Below are 21,295 nucleotides of genomic sequence, written 5' to 3'. Positions count from 1 at the left end.
TTTAGAATTAAGTCTTGAAAATTTTCGAAAATTTGTTCGATCACTGAGGCATGTCTGATATTGAGGAAGTTACGGTTATTTCTGGCTTGAATTGTTATTTTATCGGACACATCAGCAATTGTTCATACCATATGTTCACACATATCGGCAATTGTTTATTTCATTTGGGATACAGCGTGTATGTTTTTCATTTGGTGGCAAACATCATTTTTCAACAATGTAGGGATACGTCAGTTTCGCGACGAGTCGACTGTGAGGTATGCCGATAATACAAGTTTAATTCGAGAATAAATAGTCGTTATTGTGGTTTGCTCTGATAAACGAATTTGAAATAAGACACTTGTATTTACATGGATTAGGTATTTAGTGAGAGGAACATTTTTAAATGGGGGAAAAACGCGTGGATTTATAATTTTTGCAAGAATGTGTTCTGCGGCATCACTTTGACTTTCTAATTCAGACAAATACACACACGTGCCTTTGATATCTATTTAAAATTATATTGACCGTTTTACAGTGCAAGATCTACTCGATTTGCAAGTACGTTTTGTGTTTAAATGTGTCACTTTTTTCACGCAATACGTTTGCTGACTGACGTTTGCTGATTTTATATAAATAAACGTTAATTGTGTATAAAATATTTAGATTATAATTTAATTTTTATTTTTTTTCGCGTCGCGAAATAAAATGATATTTTATATAAAAATATGTTATTGTTCACCTCTGTTACGTTCTGTGGATCCCACAATTTCTTTCTTTCCGGGAAACTTAACCGAATTATCATTTAGATGAGAAACAAATAAACCAGGAATTAATTGTTGTCGATCAGGTTGTTAATCGGCGAGCGAGCTATGATCCCGACGTTTACTTTTCTGCACAGTTATTTTATATAAATGTGAAACTTATCATCCTTTTCCTTCATTTTTACTCTCTACGATTTCCAACTTTTTTCTACCGAGGATTAGTTGACTAACATTAGCATCTAGACTCATAGCGTTTTTTCTCCTAATCTTGAAAATTTTTCCCATTACCTCATGGCTCATTATAACGTAAACATTATGTTAACTATTTCTACGTTACATGAACTATTTCTATTATATATATAAAGTCCAGTTCCACAAACGTCGGCTAACTTTTAATCTTAGATTAACTCACTCTTTGTCTTCTTCTAACGTCCCCCTTAGAAAGAGACGAAGAGTGAGTTAATCTAAGGTTAAAAGTTAACCGACACTTGTGAAACTGGGCCTATAATGTCTTATTAAACGTCAATCAACTCGACTGGATCAACGGAACAGGCTGATGTTTAAGAAATTGGTAAAATGAAACATATCTAAGAATCTTAAAGAATTTATACTTTACCCCAAAGAAATTATTCCTGTTTATCTCAGGTAATAGAGATTAAGTCTCTTGACTTGAAACTGAACCAACAATCGCATCGCTTATTATTAGGCATTATACGTTGTTTACGTTGAGACGACCTGTATACATAGCATTGCAAAAGTGCATTTGACTAGTGCCATACGCCTAAGACCGTGTGAGCTTGCGAGACAGAGTAACTCTACATTGTCCGTCCACATCTTACTCTATCAATCCGTTCCTTCATTTCCAGAAAATCATAAAAATCCTGGAGAGTTTGGACGCAACACCTATATACAACGTCATTTTTTCACAGCATAATCGCTAACAGATTTTTCTAAAATCTCATCATAAAAATAAGCAATTTCAGTTTTAGCGAAATGTAAAGTTTTGAAACGAAATGCTCGAAAATGTTATGGTGTCGAACAAAGAGAATACTCAGACATGTATTGTGATATTTTTAACAGCTTGCAAGAAATCTATCAGGTTTTATTACGGTACACTGGATGCTGTTAATGGTACTCGGAGACCAATTGTAGGTGTTAAGTCCGTATACTGCAATATACGAATATAATAGAAAAACGATGATCTTCTATTTGCCCGTAGCAGTAAATCGTTAAATTGTAACATTCGAGTATTCTTTTACCACAAAAATCGCTGCGTACGTTAGATCAATACTAGTATTATTCGTACCTCTAAACCGTCAATTTCAGTTGTCGCCGTGAAAATTAATTCCGCATTTTGTCAAATAGGCTCATTGGGCGACCTCGTATCTTTTGTGTTCTTTAGTGTGTAATACGTAACAAAATAGGTTTCTGTTTTTTCTTTAAACAACGAAGCAAGAAAAAAGATAACATTTTGACACGAAATATCGTTCGTTTGCCTTACTTATATAGTAATGTGAACACTGAATGGATATCCACTTACGTAAACTTTGTGAGAGATGCCGCTCTTTCGTTTTGTATAAAAGAGGAGACTATTTATGTTTTTAGTAACGCGGAATTACGTCACATGATCTGAATTTTTATTGAATTTTATTAAATCTACAGTATTTTTTAATATCATTTAGCATATACACACACACACACACACACAAAATCGTCAAATATCAATGTTTATATTATTTAATTCTCCAGGATTCAATAATTAACAACAATTAATGTGAAATCGACGTAAGACTGATTTAGATTTGTTACCTGCTGAAAGATACAGTTGATATCTGTTTATAGATCGAAAAATCGTTCGTGTATTTATTCTCGTCATACGTACCGTCGAAAAGAACTCGTGTTTCGCTGATAAAATATATTAAGTTACACGCTTAGCCGCTAAAATCGGTAACAAATTTGTGTTGGATTTGGAGACGAAAATGTGTTCGCGAGACGAATCTCACAAGAGAAGATCACTTCTTGTAAATGGCATTGCTCAATGAAAGTTGGCATAAGAATAGAGGCAGGTTTATTACACACTAAGATGCAAAATATTTTGGCAGACTGTCACAGGGGCAATCGTTATGACCTCGCAAAGTCAGTCCAGATAGCTTACCTAAGCGGGAAGTGTAAAGCACTTAAAGATGACAAAAGATGCCTCTATTATGCTTTCATTGAGCAACGCCTTTGGCAAGAAATGACTTTTTCTTGTTAGAATGGCCATTTTCGGGACGCATCATTACGCGAGTAACGTCGAAACCATGGAAGCTGAGAGCTAACTCTAATGGAACGAAATAGGTTCACACGAAGGAATACTACCGATTTCCTTGGTTTCTTACGGGGGGAGGATAATAATTGTTAAAGAAATTTATGTAACTTACGGATATATAAAGGATAAAACTCTTTCGAAGTGGAAACGAGAAACAGTCGATGCTATCAGGAAGATATACATTGAGTAACGCAAAATGCTGCTTGAATAGAGAGAATAACAATAAGCCTCGCCCGATAATGCGGTAGCCAATCAGCCCTCACGTGTTTAAAAATAATAGAAAGGATATATTTGGCTACCGCGTCGTTTCTTGTCGAATGTATTTACCTAGACATAAAAACCATATTCTAAATGTTCATTCAAAGAAACAATCAATATCTCTTTTAATTTTTGTTTTGAGTTCACACATAAAATTTATTTTTGAATTTAAGAAAAAATGAAAAACACGTAATGTCACATGATGTCTTTTCTCTTTTAACTCAATGCTGAATTTTGACCGATTATTGTAATCCTGAAAATCGTATACTTTTTTAATATACAATAACCCATTTTTTAAATTACAAATAAATAATATATATGTTTTGAATTAGTAATACAATTTTAATAAAGTATTACGAAATCTCTGTTATGTGTGTGCGTGGGTGTGTATGTGTAAGAAGCAAGAATACTGTGAATAACATCTTGTATGTCGTGTTTTAATTATTATAAACTAAACTTGAGATTTTATCATGTGATTATTGCTGATATTTTTACTTTTTATTGTAAAGAAAAGTTAAAATGACAGTGGTCCATTTAAGTTACCTGAATATCCACGATTTTCGCTCAGGTAATCTTATCATTTCCCATTTTCGATTCTAAATTATCATTTATACTTAATCTTAAATTTTTGTCCCTGAGTTATTCGGATGTTTGTAACTAGCTATTTTTATATTGTAAGTATTTATTTTTACAATTTTTTATATAAATCATATTTTTATGTACAGTATTAACAAAAAGATATGATACATATCTTTTGTAACTGGATTCTTATAATATTAATTAATCACTATTTTTTACTTTGAATGAGTTAAAAAATTTGCTACGTTCGAGTATTTTCGGTTTCAACGCGTATCTCTTGTTGTAACCTTTCAGTGGGATTTCTCGTAGCCAACATGTCTTGAATTTCCTGTTAACACATTGGCAATGATTAATATTCGACATTTATGCCGAACCCAAAATAATACTTTCCATGCCCTGTAATGATATGCAATATGGGATCGAGTTACCTGAAGCGTTTTTCCTTGCGTCTCTGGCACCATGGTGAGCGAATATATCAAGCTGATCATGATAATCGCTGCATAGATCCAGAAAACGTACTTCTCGCTAGTGAGATCTATCAGTGGCTGATACGTCCTGGAAGCGACGAATGCGAATATCGCCGACGAGATGCTCCCGACGAATCCAGCCACGCTTTTCAGATTGGACGGAAATATTTCGCTTAGTATCGTGCTCGGCACGGGTGTGAATCCAAAAGTTATTAGCGCGAACAACACTAACGACAAGATCACCAGCCACTCGAGATTATCAGGATCGTAGTCGTAGTCCAGTAGAAAGAAATGCAAACCTAATAATATCATACTGACCATCACGCTGAAGGACGAGATTGCTAACAAGATTCTGCGACCACAACGATCGATGGCGAATGCGCCAGCCCAGCCGACAATTATACCTGAATAACAATTGGACAAAAATTTAAATCTTGCGAGTTTAACAGTGACATAAAGGAAAATTAAGTATAAACGGCTTAAAATTAGTACACATTATAGTTAAGATACTTCTATCAATATAAGATAGTACAGAATGAGGAAATAATAATTGATATTATTGAAGTCAAACATACAGATTGCACTGATGATGATTACAACAGTCGAAGGCGTGATGGACGTGACCATTGCCTTTCTCACAATGATCTCCATGTAAAATGTAATAGTGTTTAGTCCACTGAGTTGCATGAACATGAATAGCAATATTATCATGATAAAAGAGCGGCGGTTCTTCGGTTCTTGTAACTGCTCCAGTCGTTCTCTGATGGTCATCGCATTCGTTGACTTCACGAATTGTTCCACGGTTTCTAATTCGCTTCTTACATCCGGTTTTCGATAATACCATCGAATGGCTTGTTCCGCTCTAAAATTATGATAATAATACATAAATATATTATACATGGGCAATTATATAGAATTATATTATACAGAATATATATATGTACAAAATATTTCTCAATTATCAAAAGCATCCTATGATCATCATTATTTTATTCTTTATACACTTGCAATTATATTTTTTCTTGCTATATCTTTTTTATTTCTCTACGTCTTTTTATATTTTTCGTAATATGAATCCTGAAATGATAGAAAATTACTGAAATATTTGTATATTATTAAAAATACATTGAACAAAACCCGTCATTCTAAACAAATCTCTTTTTTGTCACTTTCAGTTACTTAAATAAAACTACAATTGGGTTGGAGAAAAACGTTCGCCATTTGAGACGGGATCCATTATGGCTCGTTAAATAACAGAGTTGATAGTTAGTTGATACAAATTTTAAATAACTATTTTGTGAAGCAGTTGATGTATAAATAAAAAGATTGTATTCACCTTTTAGTGTCATTGCGTTGTACGTAATAATACGGCGATTGCGGCAAGAATGGAAAAATAGCCATGTAGCATAGCGTTATTATCAAGCTAATGATACCGAAATACATCATTGGCATACTGGGACCCATTATATTACCGATGAGTGTGCCAATAGGAAATCCGTTGATAATCAGAGACACCAAGGCCCCGCGGATCGATGGCGCCGAAATTTCACCGACATAAAGCGGGTAGCAGCTGGTTATCATTCCCGTTGATATACCTAATATATGTAACAGATGTTTATTACAATGGCTCTGGATTAATTGTAAGTTACTTACAATTAGTTAAGTCTAAGAATCAGATATATTGGACGTGAAATTGTAAGCGGTTATCTAAACGGCAGAATAAAAGGTAATATGCGGATTGGAAATGAGTGAATAGAACATTAAGAATTAGAAAGCAACAGGATTGAGCAGCATGGAGGATATGATTGATGAATTGATTTATTCTGCATGCGGCTGGCAACTATAGCAAAACGGTTATAATCGATGCTGTTACCTGAAAATATTCTCGAGACGTACAGCCATATGGGGGAAGTGGCGCATATTATGCAAATCCAGCTGAAGATCATTGGCAGTCCTGTTAACAGGACAGACATCTTGCTGCCGACATATTCTAAAGTGAGAGATCCGATGACGGCACCTAAGACGCGTCCGAGAGGTAATAGAGAGGCTATCCAGGATCCTTCTTCGTCTGTTACGCGAAACGGCGGATTCTCACCGGTCAGTTGCGCCAAGTAAGGCGATGTCCAACCGAGTGCGATACCAATACTGATGGACAATAGGCTTACTACGGCAAAATGTTTTGTTATATATCATCACAGCAAATTTGTCAGTTTGTAGAAAATACACGAGGTGCATGAGAATATAATCAATCTTGTATTGAAATGCAAATCTTGCCTTAAAATGGATTAAATTTGGTGAATTAACTGACCTATTAGAGCTGCTAACCACTGAGGCCATAGTCGAAATAGAGCTTCGAATATTTTTGTCATTTTTAATCCGCCACACTGTTACATGCGTATCTGATAGGAATACAACTAGGGAAGATGAGAAACATAGTTATTGCGTTATTTTTTTATGATTACAACTATTTTTATTCTTAAGTCGATAGTCCGTTTGTCGGAAATGACGGATTTTTCGAACCTGCTAATTGGCTATCGGAGGAAGGAGGCTATCGGGAGTCCAGAAATTCTCTCTATCCGACAGCGAATCAGTACATTCGATAGACCTGGCGCATAAAATAATATTAGATCCATAATTGTGTGTAATACACGCGAATTTAAGAAATCACTATAAGGCACACGCAACATTTAGAATAAGTCTCGGAAAATTTCGAAAATCTGTTTGGTCACAGATAGACGTCCATTATATATTGAGGAAATTACGGTTATCTCCGGCTTGAACTGTCACTTTATTGGATTCACACACACATCGACACTCGTTTATTTCGTTCGGGCTACAGCATGGACATACATTTTTCGTTTATTTGGCGGCAAAAATCATTTTTCGACAATGGAATACGTCAATTTCGCGATGAGTCGTCTGTGACGTCTGTCGATAGTACAACTTTGATCCGAGGAATAAATAGTCGTCGCTGTGGTTTGCTGTGATAAAGGGATTTAAAATAAGACACCTGTATTTACATAAATTAGGTATTTAATGAGAAGAACATTTGGCGTTGAAGACGCGTATAATGGATTTGTAATTTTTCCTAGACCATGTTCTGCAAAAAAAGCGTCGCTTTGACTTTATAATTCAGACAAACACAAACGTGCCTTTGATATTTAAAATTACATTGATCGTTTCACAGTGCCACAAGATTTTCCCGATTTGCACGTACAAATTGTGTTTTAAAATGTATTATTTTCTCACTTTTTTTATGCAACACGATTGCACGTGACTGATTTTGTATATATAGACGTTAACCGCCTATAAATGATATAAATCAATTTAATTTTTATTTTTCTCACACTGTGATATATATTTTATATATAATTATATTATTGTTCACCTATATATTTTGCGTCAGTTTTCTACTGCGACTGTAATCGTGAATCGTCAAATTTTTCTAAAATCTGATCGAAAAAAATACGCAATTTCAGTTTTAGTGAAATGCAAAGCTTTGTAACGAAATACTCGAAAATGTCATGATTTCGAACAAAAAAACACTCAGAAAAATATTATATTTTTTACGGCTTGCAAAAAAAAAGCTATCAAGGCTTTATAACGTTACATTGATGCTGTTAATGGCATCGCTCGGAGACCAATCGTAAGTGCTAAGTACACATGCAATATACCAGTGTACTAGAAAAATGGCGATTCTCTATTTGCGCGTAGCAGTGAATTGTTATGTGCAACGTTTGAGTATTTTTTCATTATAAATATTGCTGCGTATGTTTGATCAACTGCGTATGTTTGACACTAGTATTATTCGTAGAGCTCTAAACCGTTAATTCCAACTGTCGCCGTGAAATTTAGTTCCGCATGATTACCGTAAATAAATTTCTCGGGTAACCTCGTATCCTTACGGTTGGTTGCGCTCTTCGACGTATAATACGTAACAAAGTAGTTTTCTGTTTTTTCTTTGAACAATGCCTTATGTAACGTGAATATTTAATACATATCCACTGTAAACCGTGAGAGATACCGTTCTCTTGTCTTGCGTAAAAGAGGAAACTTTTTATTTATGTTTTTAGTAACGTGGAATTACGTCACATGATCTGAATTTTAACTGAGTTTTATTAAATTCAGAGTAATTACATTTTTTTATATTATTTAACACACACACACTCTTCAGAATTTAATTTTTATATTATTTTCTCTCTAGGATTCAATAATTCACAACAATCAACTTGATATCGACGTAAGACTTTTGTCAGTTATTTGTTACCTGCGCCGAGAGGAGACAGTTGATCTCTGTTTATCGATCGAAAAATCTCCCCCGTTCGGATATTTATCTTCGTCATACATACCGTCAAGAAGAACTCACGTTTCGCTGATAAAAAGTATCAAGCCACATGCCTAGCCACTAAAATCGGTAACAGGTTTGTGTTGGACGATTTAACGGAGGCGAAAACTGTTGCGTTCGCGACACGAATCTGAGAACGACGATCTTCCGGACGCGTTGTTAGGCGAGCGATGCCGAAACGTGGAAGCTGAGAGCTAACTTAAATGGAACGGAATATAGGGTTACGTCACACGAAAGGGTACCGCCGTCCTCCTTGGTCTCTTACGGCTGGAGGATAATAGCTTTCGAAACCCAGTCTCGGAACTCCCGGTTCTTGTGCCGCGGAGTATTTCGTCGCGTCGCGTGGGTTCTCTTTATCTGACGGGGCGACAGAAGCGAATGAGAGGAGTGCGCTCCGCTGTTTACATTACATTATTTATAGTTGATAAGTTTATGACTCCTGACACTGCTACTTTCACGTCTACTTCATTCTTCCTTCCACGACACCCGCTTCGGCTTCCCCTGCTGCGCGCATGCTTGGAAGCGGGTGGTCGTTATCCGGGCACCCGGAACTTTCGTGAAACGTCCATTATGTTGTACTATATTGTGTAATTAGGGACTGTAAGTCAACGTACGTTAAATCAATTTTTATTATGTCGCGCGAGTCTCGCTATCGCTTGGATTCGCAAGTCTGAGTAAATGCGATTCTGCCCATAGCTGCATGGTGACTTGCTTATCGCGTTTGTTGATTCTCGGCATCAAAGTTGTTGCGTTATTTACCGCAATTTCAATTCAGCAACTCATATCAGCATATACAACGCTTTTGTTTTGTTTGTACGTATATGACGCTATTCACGCTCATTTCTTCACTGCGTGTTCGATAAAAAAATGTACGAACTTGGATTTACGTATTTGCATATTTGCATGTCAAATAAATATGTATAATTTTACGAGGTAATGTCATATGTCACGTAAACTCGGGTCAAGGAAACATTTTTATTTTGTTTATCTGCTATTGCTTATGAGATAGAGGGAGATATATAGCGAACGCGTCTACAGTATATTTCCTGTGAGTACGAACAAGCTAGAGGAACGTTTTCTAGGTAGATGAAGGCGGTATATTGCTACGAGCAGCGCTAGTGAATTACACGGGACTTCCTGCGCAGAAGGAACTTACAAAGTGGAGACTCGTGTAGTGCGCTAGCAGGCCGATGGGAGAGGACGATATTTACTTTACAAACCTTTAAATAGTTATTAAAAATATACGAATTTCTTGGTCTTTTAGGACGATTGAGGTAAATTAGTTTATTTAAAGCGACGATTTCTAGACGATATTTTAATGACATTAATACTAATCAAGGTGATCAGGAATAAATTGAAAATTTGGTAAATATTGCTGCCACGAGTTCTGCGATAAGCTTGTAAAATTCTCTACCCAAACAAATGCACGTGGTAGTCTCAACGTGACGTATTGATCTACTCATCGCGTTTCGAGTTTCGAGAGCAAGAGGAGATAGCGCGATCGGGCACGCTCGGACATCGAAAATCTCGATTCAATCGCGCGGTGTTCGACTGGAAGGTGCGATCGATAATAAGCACACCTGACGAAATTCAATTATGCGATTCCCGTGGGCGAGTAACCCAATTTGCACGTCATCAAGCCGCACACGGGGAAACCGGTTTGAAGACTATCCCGATGGTATACAGGAGTATACCTATACCAAATATTGAAGTTCCTGGATTGCACAGGACTGCCCTCGGGGACGCCAAATAACCCGCGCCGACCTCCAACTACGCAGCTACGATTCGTCTGAACGACGGGTGTAATTGCCTGTAATCTACCGCGACGCGGTCGTATTACCAGAGATCATTTAAGGGAGAGTACCGCCACTCGGCGAGGGTCCGCCAACATTATTGGCAAATGTTGTTCAAAAACAGTTTGCGAATTTATATTACAAATGGTCGTGAACGCTTGATTTACCTTATACATATATCAGAAGTTTGGTAGCGTACAGAAAATAAAACACTAAATTCCGTTTACGATGTAATTAAAATTTCATGTCAATATCAACGTAAAGTACATAATGACATTATGTACTTTACGTTGATAACTGAGCGTTGAAATTTATCTCTACCGTTATCTGTTTTTCGCTGTTATTATTGTTGCGTTGCGTCCATTGATCAGGTTCGCGAATTTCTGTCGGATTTAGTTCCGCAAAAATCTAATTAAGGATCGTGCATCCAATATTACGACCAATAACTATAGTCTTTGACACGTATACTTAAAATCTTTAAAATTTTTTAATTAATGTTATATCATTGGCTATATGTTAACTTGTGCAATATTACAGTTGATTGTACTTTACATATCTACATGTCAATTAGGCACATCAGTAATGTGTGTTGATGGTCCCTATAATATTCAATTAATACCAACGATGATATTTGATAATACGCAGCGTTTTATGTAACTCAGATAATTATATAATTCGTCATTACAACTGCACTGATTAGAAAGCGATTGCTACCGACGTACCAATTTCTTGGTACGACGAATCTCCTCGAACATAGATCACTCTCCTCTTCTCTTCATCTGCTCCTCCTATTTCCGACGGTCTGTCTTGTCATCAGGGTAGTTCTCGAGGTCTCTTTGCTGCCATCGTCAAACGATCATGATCAAACGGACCACAGAAGGCGCGATTCCTCGCTTTTGCCTGATTCACATCCACTTCTGCGTTGCTAATGTGACACACGTCGGCCGAGTTTTGTTCCATTCCATTAATTATAGTACTCAGTAAGATCCATCTTTTCTTTTATAAATTTAATAAGCGCGCGCGATTTTGAACTTTTAAAAATAGAGCTTCCTAATTTAATAAACGACCAGAAATAAAGGAATATAGTATACGTCTTTTCATATAATTTCTTTTCTTGTTGCTTTTTAAATAGCAGCATGATATGTAATGAGAATATTTTGTTTAAAAATTATTTGGAAGGTATTTAAAATGTACGAAAATATAATATATTAAACAAATACTCTTAATTTCTTTGAAATTGTGAAGAAAATAGAAAATTAGATTTGATAGACAAGCTTACTCTTCGAATTCACATATAAAAGACAAAAAAATCTATTATTATTACATTTTTTACAAAATGTATGTTGGATGATACTATCAATTACGCGATGCATGGTAAAAGCATTTGTCTTTTGATCCTAAATTCATCCAATTAAACTAGACAATTGATGATTTTCCATTCCAGAATTCGCGCGATAGCGTCTACCAAAATTTTTCGTGCGTCAGCAAATAATTTCTGCGTGCAAACGAATTGAAGATGGGTCATGCTTGTCTTTTAAAAGTTCCAGAGATTTACAGACGCATTTCTTTTCGCTGTATTAGCTGCCACACTGCTCGACATTCTTTCCGGTGAATCTCGGTCGGTTTATTCGTATTCGGCTGAACGTATTACATGCATTTTCCTATTCCAACCACTATTCGGTTGAGCGCAACGATGAGTAATAAGGCGTAAAACGCTATTAGATTGGCTGACGAGTTCTTCCATTCCGTTCCACGTCGGCTCTATCCGTTCTTTTTCTCGAAAGATCTTCGAGAGTTGAAAAGGCCTTCGACTCGGCCGATAAGAGAAACGGGAACTCGATGCTGAAAGTCATTTTCACGTCTTCGCGTTGCGATATTTCTTCCTTATTTAAAGCGAGGCGCATTTAAATCCAAATTACGTAATTCCCTTTTATAATATCGCTCGTTTTAATGATATATATATATGCCACGGAATATTTTACACATACATATACGTGAGCAATTTATCGCGTCGTGATCCTTACAATGATGAATGAATTAGTAACCGAACACCATTTCAACGTAACCGTTTCCTCAATTTTCTCAAATTAGAAATGTGGCTTTTTCCTAGTAATCCTTCAATTTTGGTGCCGTATGGCGACATCGGAAACCGATATTCACAGGATTTACTTATCTGACGAAAATACAATGAAAGGGAAAAAGAGAAAAAAAATGGAGAAAACAAAAAGTTGGGAGATTTCACGAGCAAAAGGCGCAGCGGGTCAACATCACCACGGTAATAGACACCGGCGGCAGGAAGAGCGGCGGTTTCGCGAAGGTGACGGCTGAGGTGATGGTAGTAGGGTGCTGGCGGTGCTGGCGCAGGGGTGGTCGGGTAGGTGGGTGACGGTAGGTCGACCGCGCGGGGACCAGGGGATAGCCTCCGGGTTAGGGGCTGACGGGTCGTGGCGGGTGGAAAAGGGGCGACTCCGGCAGTCAGCGGGTTAGAGCCGCTCCGTGCGGGTGAACGCGAGCCGCGAGCGTGTGCGCGCACCCCTCCGCGAAACTTCTTTATGCGGAGAAGCTCTCTCTCGCGTTCGTTATCGGTGGTGGCTCCGCGACTTCGTCCTCGACGACAGGGCCGCGGGGATGTACCGTGCTGGATTCGATTCGCGACCCTACCGCCAGTCATTGCCCCACAATTTCGCGCGTGAATTCTCCGTATTCGTTCCCTCCTTGTCAGGATGATCTCCGCGAAAGACGCTATTCCGCAAACGAGCCTGCAAACAAAAATTCGTGAATGAATTTTTCAAGAATCGCCGAGTGATTATGCGCAATAGCGTTGTGCGAATGCGTTGTGTGTAACTGTGTAACTGGGAGTGATTACTAACGTGATGGATGGAAGCTTTCAAAATCACGTGTCATTCAAGTGTCATCTGTGTGGAGAATTCGAGGGATTCTCTCGATTTCTCCGAGAGGATGTTTGTTATAATTCACGAGAAATATAATATGTCAACTGATAATCTCTCGAACGCTTGTGTCTATACGTTTTAATATTTTAACCTCATTTAAATAAATAATAGGGAAAAGAACACGTGATAATTTCTGCGTATTAAACATATACCAAGTTTCAAGTATTATCAGTTTTAAAAACGTGGCAAATATGTTGTGCCAGAAAAATTAGCACGTGATATTTGTTATTTCTGTAATGACATTAATTATACAATCACATATAACATTATGTTATCGATCGTGATACATGCTTGCGTGCGAAAATTGCAGAAAAAAATATTTGTTTATTGATGGAAAGGGGAGGAGCGCATATATAGTTCGACGATTCAAATACGTAATAAAATTACGAATTAATTTTTTCTTTTGCATATGATACTCCGGAAAATGCCAGAAAATCTGCTAAATCTATATGATGAATATGCGAATACGACTCTTCACCGACTTCGCGCTTGCAACGCCGAATTTTTGTTTTGACTAGTTTCAGTTACTCTTCGATTTTACTTGATTTTACTTGCCGTTTTTGTATGTAATGTCTGGCAGTCAGTAAATATCGATAATTTTGCTTGCGACTTCGTTACGTTATGTCGTTCGATGCGTATAACTTTGCATACGCACGCGCGAAACGTGACATCGTTTCGCAGATCAAAATTACAATTTCAACAACGAAGGCTTTGTAAGTCGTTCCTTCATCGGTAGTAGTATTTTTTTCCCCTTTTACAGTTTTCCTTTGCATGTACATCTGCGTTTTTCATTACGATAAATAGCAATTCCCCCGGCTACTCGAGATTCTTCTTAACTCGTAAGTACACGAACAAGATAACGGAGAGCCCTCGTAGCGTCGAGTTTCCTTCCTCGCGAAAACTGTAAGAAAAGCTCGCGTACTATTGAATTTTTTTTTCTTTTATAATAATACATTTTAGTGATGCAAAGTTTTAACGGGCACGTATTATTTTATACGATCATTAACGATAATACCTTATGAATATTTATTTTATTCGCGCTCTGAGAAGAACGGCAATTTAGATTAATTATCGACTTTTTATTTAAGAAACAATGCAGCAATATTCGATTATGACCCGTGATTGTGCATGTAATTATCGGCTAATTAACGTTTTCAACAATGAGCTCAATTTCTCTCTGAAACGACACGTTTTACGAGGAAATGTGTACGAAGCGTGGTTTTCATTGCTTCAAAATTCCGGGTGAACTCATCTGGTAATTGATTGCGAGGTGATGCTTATAACAAGCCGTAGAAAGGCACATTCAGCGTAATCGTCATTCTCGAACTGTTGTAGACCGGCGGAGATGCACACAAATTCCGGTTGGTCCCTCGGTTAGTGTAACGGCCGATAATTTCATTCGCAAGCTCATTATGGAAATTGGAACTGTTTCCATAGAAATTACATAATTAGAACGTGTCGACGATCGTGTCCCGGCGATGTTAAACGCAGCCGAAATTGCGAACTGAACGATCGAACAACGTAGGCATAATGCGCCGATAGTACGTGATAAAAATATTCTTGACATCGTTGTGAAACGCATTGACAATCTATCGTAAATAAAAATACAATCCCGCCATCGTAATTACTCGTTATGCAAAATGTTACATAGCGCCGAGAAACATTAATCGCTTCTGCCGCCGTCCCTTAAATGTCCGCAAGAATAATGCCAATCTCACGTGACTCGTTAACCGAGAACGTTTAACGTTATTGCGTCGTGAAGAGGGATAGGACACGATCAATTTTGCGAGGAATATATATTGGGTATATCCTACGGGAATCGCAAGTCTAATCGCTTGAGATGACAAACACACTCCGGTAAATAATCGATGAGAGAGTTAAATAAAACACAGGACAGTGTTATCTAAAGTTCAAGTATTGATTTTTGTTTATGTCGACACAACATAACGTAAAGTTAACAATAATTTTGTTATCGACATAATACAGCATGAAATTGATTTAGTGAAATGTTTCCTGGGCTTGTTTCGAGGTACGTCAAGTTTCGCGGTAACTATATATCGGATCGGTAATGCCCCTTAAACGCAAATGCAAACGCAATGTTGGCGAGTTGCAGAAAGAAAGAGTTGCCACCGCGTGCTATACGGCATGGCAGAGAGATTAACCTGTTGACAGGTGCGTAGCTCCGAAAATTGATTGCGTGCGTCGGATGCAGACGCCCGCGACCGCGCGCATCACGTGTGACGCTCGACGTGTGTGCACTTGACTGCAAGCATTTCCGGCTCGCTGTTGCATAATCGGTCTTTTACCGTCGCCGACAAACAGTTACTTTTGCTCTACGCGATCGTTTGACACGCATCTGGTTGAACACAAACGGCAAACAATTCGAGACATTTTTGCATTTCAATTTTATCTCGTTTTTCTTCATTTATTTTTAATTGAGTTTATTTCTAATTTGGGCAAGTAAAGTCCGGCAAATCATGAAAATTTGCGTAACCGCTACCATTGATGTATGGGGGATACTTTTGGCAGATAATTTAGATGAAATCGTTTTCGCCAAATGTTATTCAGCGTTATTCTGCATGAATTCGAAGCTTTGAGCAGACTTAACATCCCGTGCGAATTTCACCGAATTTTTTCAACGGCGGATTTTACGTCTGTTGCGTATCACGATATTGCGTTATATGTGTACCGTCGTTGTTTCCTTGAAAATAAAATAATTTGCTTGGTCCATCGCGCAATTGGGAACTGATTTATCATCTAATATTGAAATAGCCAGAATAAAATAAAATTATAAAACTAAAAACAACGTTCTTTATGTAAAACTGACAGTATTTTTAAGCATTTAAAATCCACGTTACGTTAAATTCTACACAACGGTGATAATCTGAGATGTACATTTACGGAAAGGTAACTCGAACGTTTTATAAAGTGTCAAAGTTTATGAACATCAAGAGACCACATCGAATTAACGATATTTCAAAGACCATTTACTAAGATTTCTCGTTGGAAAAAATTGATCGTTGACCCGATCAGCGAAAAACTCGTGAAAGTTTCACGAGTACGTGCCGCGTGCTTATTCTTTCTACGTATTGCTGATTTTTTTGCCATTGAAGACGTTGAAAACTTTTCCCGATCGACCGGAAGTCGTCGCGAGAAATGTGCTCCGCCTGCTCAAAGTGACAAGTGAAATCTTTCACCATCTGGCACCAGTTGGGCCGATGGAGATCCGGGAATACAGTATTGCCACACAATCGCACCGCCGGAGGATCAACTGTTAATTAGCAGACATGTATACCCACGTACACGGGGATAACGGCATGTGCTGTTATCTTCCTACTGTTCTCTACCTCGAACGATATCGTAAGTACCTTTGCTAATCGAGTCGACGAGCGGGTGAAACGTTGCGACGCAATACAAAGGGACTTTATTGTTAGGCAAGCATTAGAAATTACCACTACAATAATTTTCCTTTGCGCCGGCTCCTTCGAGTAAATTTCAAAGAGATAAGCCAAGTGTCGATCGTGGTTCTTGATATGTAAGAGTTTACACTCGCGTTGTAACAGTCGCGGCAGAGAGACGCTTAAACAGTTGGTTTCAGTCGGGTGGAGTTTCGAATTTTCATGGAAGGCCACTGCAATTATTTCTACAGCTTCAAATGTCGGCCTTTTCCGTCTGTCGCTGGTACGAAGCTTGCGGACGACGAAAGTGGGATAATTAATTCGGGAAGTCAACTCGGTGCTCGCGAGGAGTTTCCTACGGGAAGTTACATTTAAGCGAAACATACATTTCCGCGTGTATTTCCGGGGTATCAGCGGGATTAGCGTAACGTTAAGGGCGATCATCGCGCGCTGCGGACGGAAGGAAGCGAGCGTAACGCGAGGCCGAACTTGGATATAGGAAAAAAAGGGAGGGAGAGATAACGAAAGATTTTGCATAATAAAGCGGTTAAACGCGGCGCTGGGCTGCGCCTGGTTGAGGGTTGTACACGTAAATGCCGTGGAGTGCTTGTCGAATAAACAAAGGGTAAAGCACATCCGCTGCATCTCCCGGTGAAACTCGCTTTTTGTCGGCTGCCTTTCGAAGAAAAGCTTTATCGATCGGCGCGTTACCAACGCGACATGCCATTAACGTTATTATCAAATCGCGTTGGTCTGGCCGCTCCTGAACTCATAGCTTCAACCGATGTTTACGTCAATTTAGCAGGAAGATATTCTTGGTATATTTATTACTTGTCTACTTCGTTTCGATGTACCTTGCATATGTCAACACACGAGTGACGGAAAGCGCGGTTATCGGAGGATATTGCCACGTTATCATGCTGCGAGCAAATCAAACAGATAATAATTTCAGGTCCTGATTTACCTGCTTATTTATCTACTTTCTATTTGCTCGGAACAATATTGACAGCGTTTTTTTCCGGCAATTGGTTGTTGCAATTTCAAGAAAATTTCACTATGCGCGAAAAACGCACTGTCAATTTTATTTTTTCTCGCCTCTGCTGTCCAACCGACTCAACGCAGAGCCAGCTTTTTTGAAAAAAAGCAAAAAAAAAAAAAAAGAGAAAAAGAATTCGGAACCAATAAAAAAGGAACGAGAGATTACACGTTTCTAACTGGCGTATCGCTGTGATTTATCCGCGGCCTGTGATTTGTCGAATCGGCAACGACGAATCGGGTAACAACAATTAAAGTAGCGAGATTTAATATTCCGTCGTGCCGCTGCTGCGCGACGATTTACGCGCGGGCGACGACGTCGAAGAGCAGAACGGGAAATTGATACTGTAGCGCCGTGGCGTCAGTGACACTCGCGAAAGGATTGCCTGGTGATTTTTTACCTTCTCGCGACTCCGAACCATGAATAACCCGGCAGAATTGTGTGCGCACTAATTTTCCAGGATTTGTTCCGCTCACACGAGCAGCCCTCTCATTTTCTAGACATTTCCTTTTATTCTTTTATACACGAGCCCGATGTCAAACCGTGCTATCTTTGTGTCGAAGTAATGCGAAGTAATATTTTGCGCGTCCAAGTTAATAGAGGGAATAGAGGGAAGTTAATAGAGGGAAGCGATGGCACGTTTGAATTGGATGTATATGGATAAGCCGACAAAGATTCCTCAGGGCGGAAAAATTCGCGAGCGAGAGAGTGGAGGCAAATGACCATCGAGATTATCGCGGTTTTACGCTACGGTTGGTTCGGACGACCGTTGGCTGGCTGGCTGGCTGGCTGGCTGGCTAGCTGGCTGGCTGGGCGGTGGTCCATTTTAACCGTCGTGCGCAGAACGCGGATTAAATCGGCGCTGTTTGTTGTACTGTCGGCTTTTGAACCCCGCTCGCTCACGATTTTCTACTTTATTGTCCATCGCTTACATCGCCGCTTGACACGTGGCCGTGATTAATCCTACAACTGACGGACGTTCTTCCGCAAGTTGCCTCGACCCCATCGGATCTGGGGTTATATATAGATTGCTACGTGAATTAATATAGCAGTTCTGCGTATCACGGTTATTAATTTCATTTAAAGCAGCTTATATTTATCAGCTTTAATTTGCGTTTAGCGCTTTAACTTGAAGGAGTCTAGTCGAAAATATGTGAACTCAATGCACGAGCTGTCATTTTGAACCGTAAAATATATTAAGAAACATATCGAATATCGATAACATTAATTTCTCATAAACGAACAATTTTAGTTTTGGAATGAGACACCCGTTTCTCGACTTTGCGGTATCTGCTAATTGCTGATAAATAATAGAAAATATATGATAGCAATAACCATTAGAGAAAAAAGAAGAGAAAGAAAGGAGCGTTTAATATAGTATGGGATCGGAGAGAATAAGAGTAGCGAGCATGGTCTCAGAAAGAGAGAAAGAGAAAGGTTGAGGGAGAACGAAAGACAGTTGTTTCTCCAGAACGCGGAAGGAGTTTCACATTTTCTCATAGTCGAGGCGCAAGGAAAAAGGATTCGCGACGTCGAGTCAACTTTTCCAGCTGCTTCCACTCCGCCCACTTTATCCCTTCTCTCTTTCTCTCTCTGCTCGTTGGTGACCGATTTACTCTCCGCGTTGGCTTCCTCTCTCTCGAGAAAAGTATCTTTGCATCTGCCAGCAAATCTGCCTTATAGGAAGTCGTTCTCTCCTCTCGGTTGACAATAGCGCGATTAAGAATAAGATAAAATAGTTGGAAGTGGGCGCATATTCTGAGAGAAAAAAAAAGAGAACTAAATGATTTAATTATTCGCAACAAGCTTTCCTATTCTTAATCCATACGAGATATTATTAAATTTTGACCCGGTAACTATATAACTGCACAAGTGAATTGCAATGCTCATCAGTACTAGATTGTACTAAAAACACACTAGCTGCAAGTAGTGACAAATAAGTGGATCGTTAAGTAGTAATTGATTTACGATTACTTTCTGTTCCTTAATTTCCTCACTAGCGCGAAGTGCAATTCGAGCGGTCATAGAAAACCGTTGCATTTTTCCCTCGTCAACTGCACATTATGCTGTATCGTCCAACCAGTTTATTCTTCACGTTCCGCTTCGCTTTCTCGTCGAGTGCCTTTGCATCTGCCAGCTCCCATCCACTGTCTGCTACATATGTACGATACGATCCTCTCTCTTCGCACAACCATTCTTCCAGTGCCACCGACAAGACGGAAAGAATAAGTTGCTTATTTTCTGTTTATTTGCCCTGCATGTACAGTCTCGATGATCTAAGCGCGACCTTTGCGAGTCGATTATTTGATGACATTTTTAATTAAGGAGAATGTCGAATAGTGGTCCAAGAGAATACGCGCGTGCCTTTGTTTTTTTTTTTTAATTTCAATATAACGCGAAGTGTATTACCTTTTGCCATTTGGATTTTATCTTGATCAAAGTGATATACACTCTGCTTTTTCTTCATATATGTCGAACACTTTCCGATTTCAATAAAAGTGTCTCTGACGTTCCCGAATTGTTGTACCTATTATCTCGCTGCATATATGCAACTGTAGCAAAGTTTCCTTTAAGACGCGCTTGTCAACGCATATACAGGGAAGTGCAGAGAAAATGCGATTACATGTATGCGACGGTGCGGAGCATAAAGCTATATAGGAAACGTCAACTTTTTTCGACAGTCTCACGAATATTAAAAGTGCAAACTTTAATTCACGAATATAAAAGAAATAAAAATTATCTACAAGAAATATTGTGACATTATTTCTCATATTACGTAAGCTATTGTTATATTTTCTGCAATGTTCTTACCACGCATTATTTTCATCTTCTTTTTTTTTCTTGCAGGGATTTCATGTTCTTTATTTCATTTGTGAATTCCGCGATTGTTGGATGTTGTTACTGATGATTTTCTCTCGAGTGTCCGCGTGATTCATGTGATGGAACGTTACATGCTTTATAATGATTCGTTTCATATCCATTCCGTTTCCTAATTGTTGCAAGTGTACCTTCTGCCCCTCGAAGATAAATCGAATCACTATTCTGTGTTTCGCGCGAGGTGAATCGTGAATCCGTGCAATTATTCAACTACTTTGAATACGTCGAGTTACGCGCCGACTATCTGGTCCGTCCCTTAATATTACACGGACGCGCATTGTTCCACATCGCCGCTGGTAATTAGAGATAACTAGACTAAATGGTAATTCGGTGCTTCTGATATGCCCTCCCTCTTGCCGGCATGCGGCCTGTCGATTGTAAAATAGCGGATCTCGCGGTTTGCATGCCGGCCGCATACTCGACTCATGTTTTCTAGTAATAGCAGAAGGAAGGATCGCAGATCTAACCGAATCGTACGCAACGAACCAAGAATTTACATAAACATTAAATGTCCTTTTAATTTAATGTAACTAAATGAAT

General features: G+C 38.6%; 3 protein-coding genes across 10 annotated transcripts in view; 1 reads left to right on the top strand and 2 right to left on the bottom strand.

The window, feature by feature from the left end:
• Nucleotides 1–21,295, top strand: part of LOC112460530 — a 130,294-nt gene that overhangs the window by 51,001 nt on the left and 57,998 nt on the right. The gene's annotated exons all lie outside the window — the stretch shown is intronic.
• On the bottom strand, nt 3,668–9,093 carry LOC112460476 (facilitated trehalose transporter Tret1-like). 5 transcript variants are annotated; one of them, XM_025025166.1, is made up of 8 exons: nt 8,705–9,093; nt 6,876–7,336; nt 6,664–6,769; nt 6,229–6,519; nt 5,692–5,950; nt 4,931–5,217; nt 4,317–4,759; nt 3,668–4,216 (listed from the first exon to the last, which is right to left on the bottom strand). In XM_025025166.1, exons 3-8 carry the CDS (start codon nt 6,722–6,724, stop codon nt 4,130–4,132), a joined length of 1,428 nt encoding a protein of 475 aa, XP_024880934.1. In that variant the 5' UTR covers nt 6,725–6,769; nt 6,876–7,336; nt 8,705–9,093; the 3' UTR covers nt 3,668–4,129. The 5 variants fall into 5 exon arrangements, with proteins under 5 accessions (XP_024880934.1, XP_024880952.1, XP_024880942.1 ...); XM_025025184.1 differs by having other exon boundaries at nt 6,876–6,960; XM_025025174.1 differs by lacking the exon at nt 8,705–9,093 and having other exon boundaries at nt 6,876–6,960; nt 7,118–7,336.
• Nucleotides 11,768–21,295, bottom strand: part of LOC112460518 — a 29,228-nt gene continuing 19,700 nt past the window's right edge. For both annotated transcript variants that reach the window (XM_025025238.1, XM_025025229.1), the window contains one exon: nt 11,768–13,252. In XM_025025238.1, coding sequence (XP_024881006.1) covers nt 13,151–13,252 — 102 coding nt within the window. In that variant the 3' untranslated portion in view covers nt 11,768–13,150. The remainder of the gene's footprint in view (nt 13,253–21,295) is intronic.

This window comes from Temnothorax curvispinosus, unplaced genomic scaffold, assembly GCF_003070985.1.
Source record: "Temnothorax curvispinosus isolate PA1 unplaced genomic scaffold, ASM307098v1 QBEX01001170.1, whole genome shotgun sequence".
Taxonomy (NCBI): Eukaryota; Metazoa; Arthropoda; class Insecta; order Hymenoptera; family Formicidae; genus Temnothorax; species Temnothorax curvispinosus.
Note: the sequence above shows the minus strand (reverse complement) of the source record. Positions and strands in the feature narration are given on the sequence as shown.

What these genes read in the sequence shown, in the direction of transcription:
- LOC112460476 (XM_025025166.1), bottom strand. Translation starts at nt 6,724, where the DNA reads ATGACAAAAATATTCGAAGCTCTATTTCGACTATGGCCTCAGTGGTTA. An exon ending in CGTCTCGAGAATATTTTCAG is followed by an intron (nt 5,951 to 6,228) that starts GTAACAGCATCG and finishes TACATATATTAG; the next exon opens with GTATATCAACGGGAATGATA. An exon ending in CGCAAGGAAAAACGCTTCAG is followed by an intron (nt 4,217 to 4,316) that starts GTAACTCGATCC and finishes ATGTGTTAACAG; the next exon opens with GAAATTCAAGACATGTTGGC.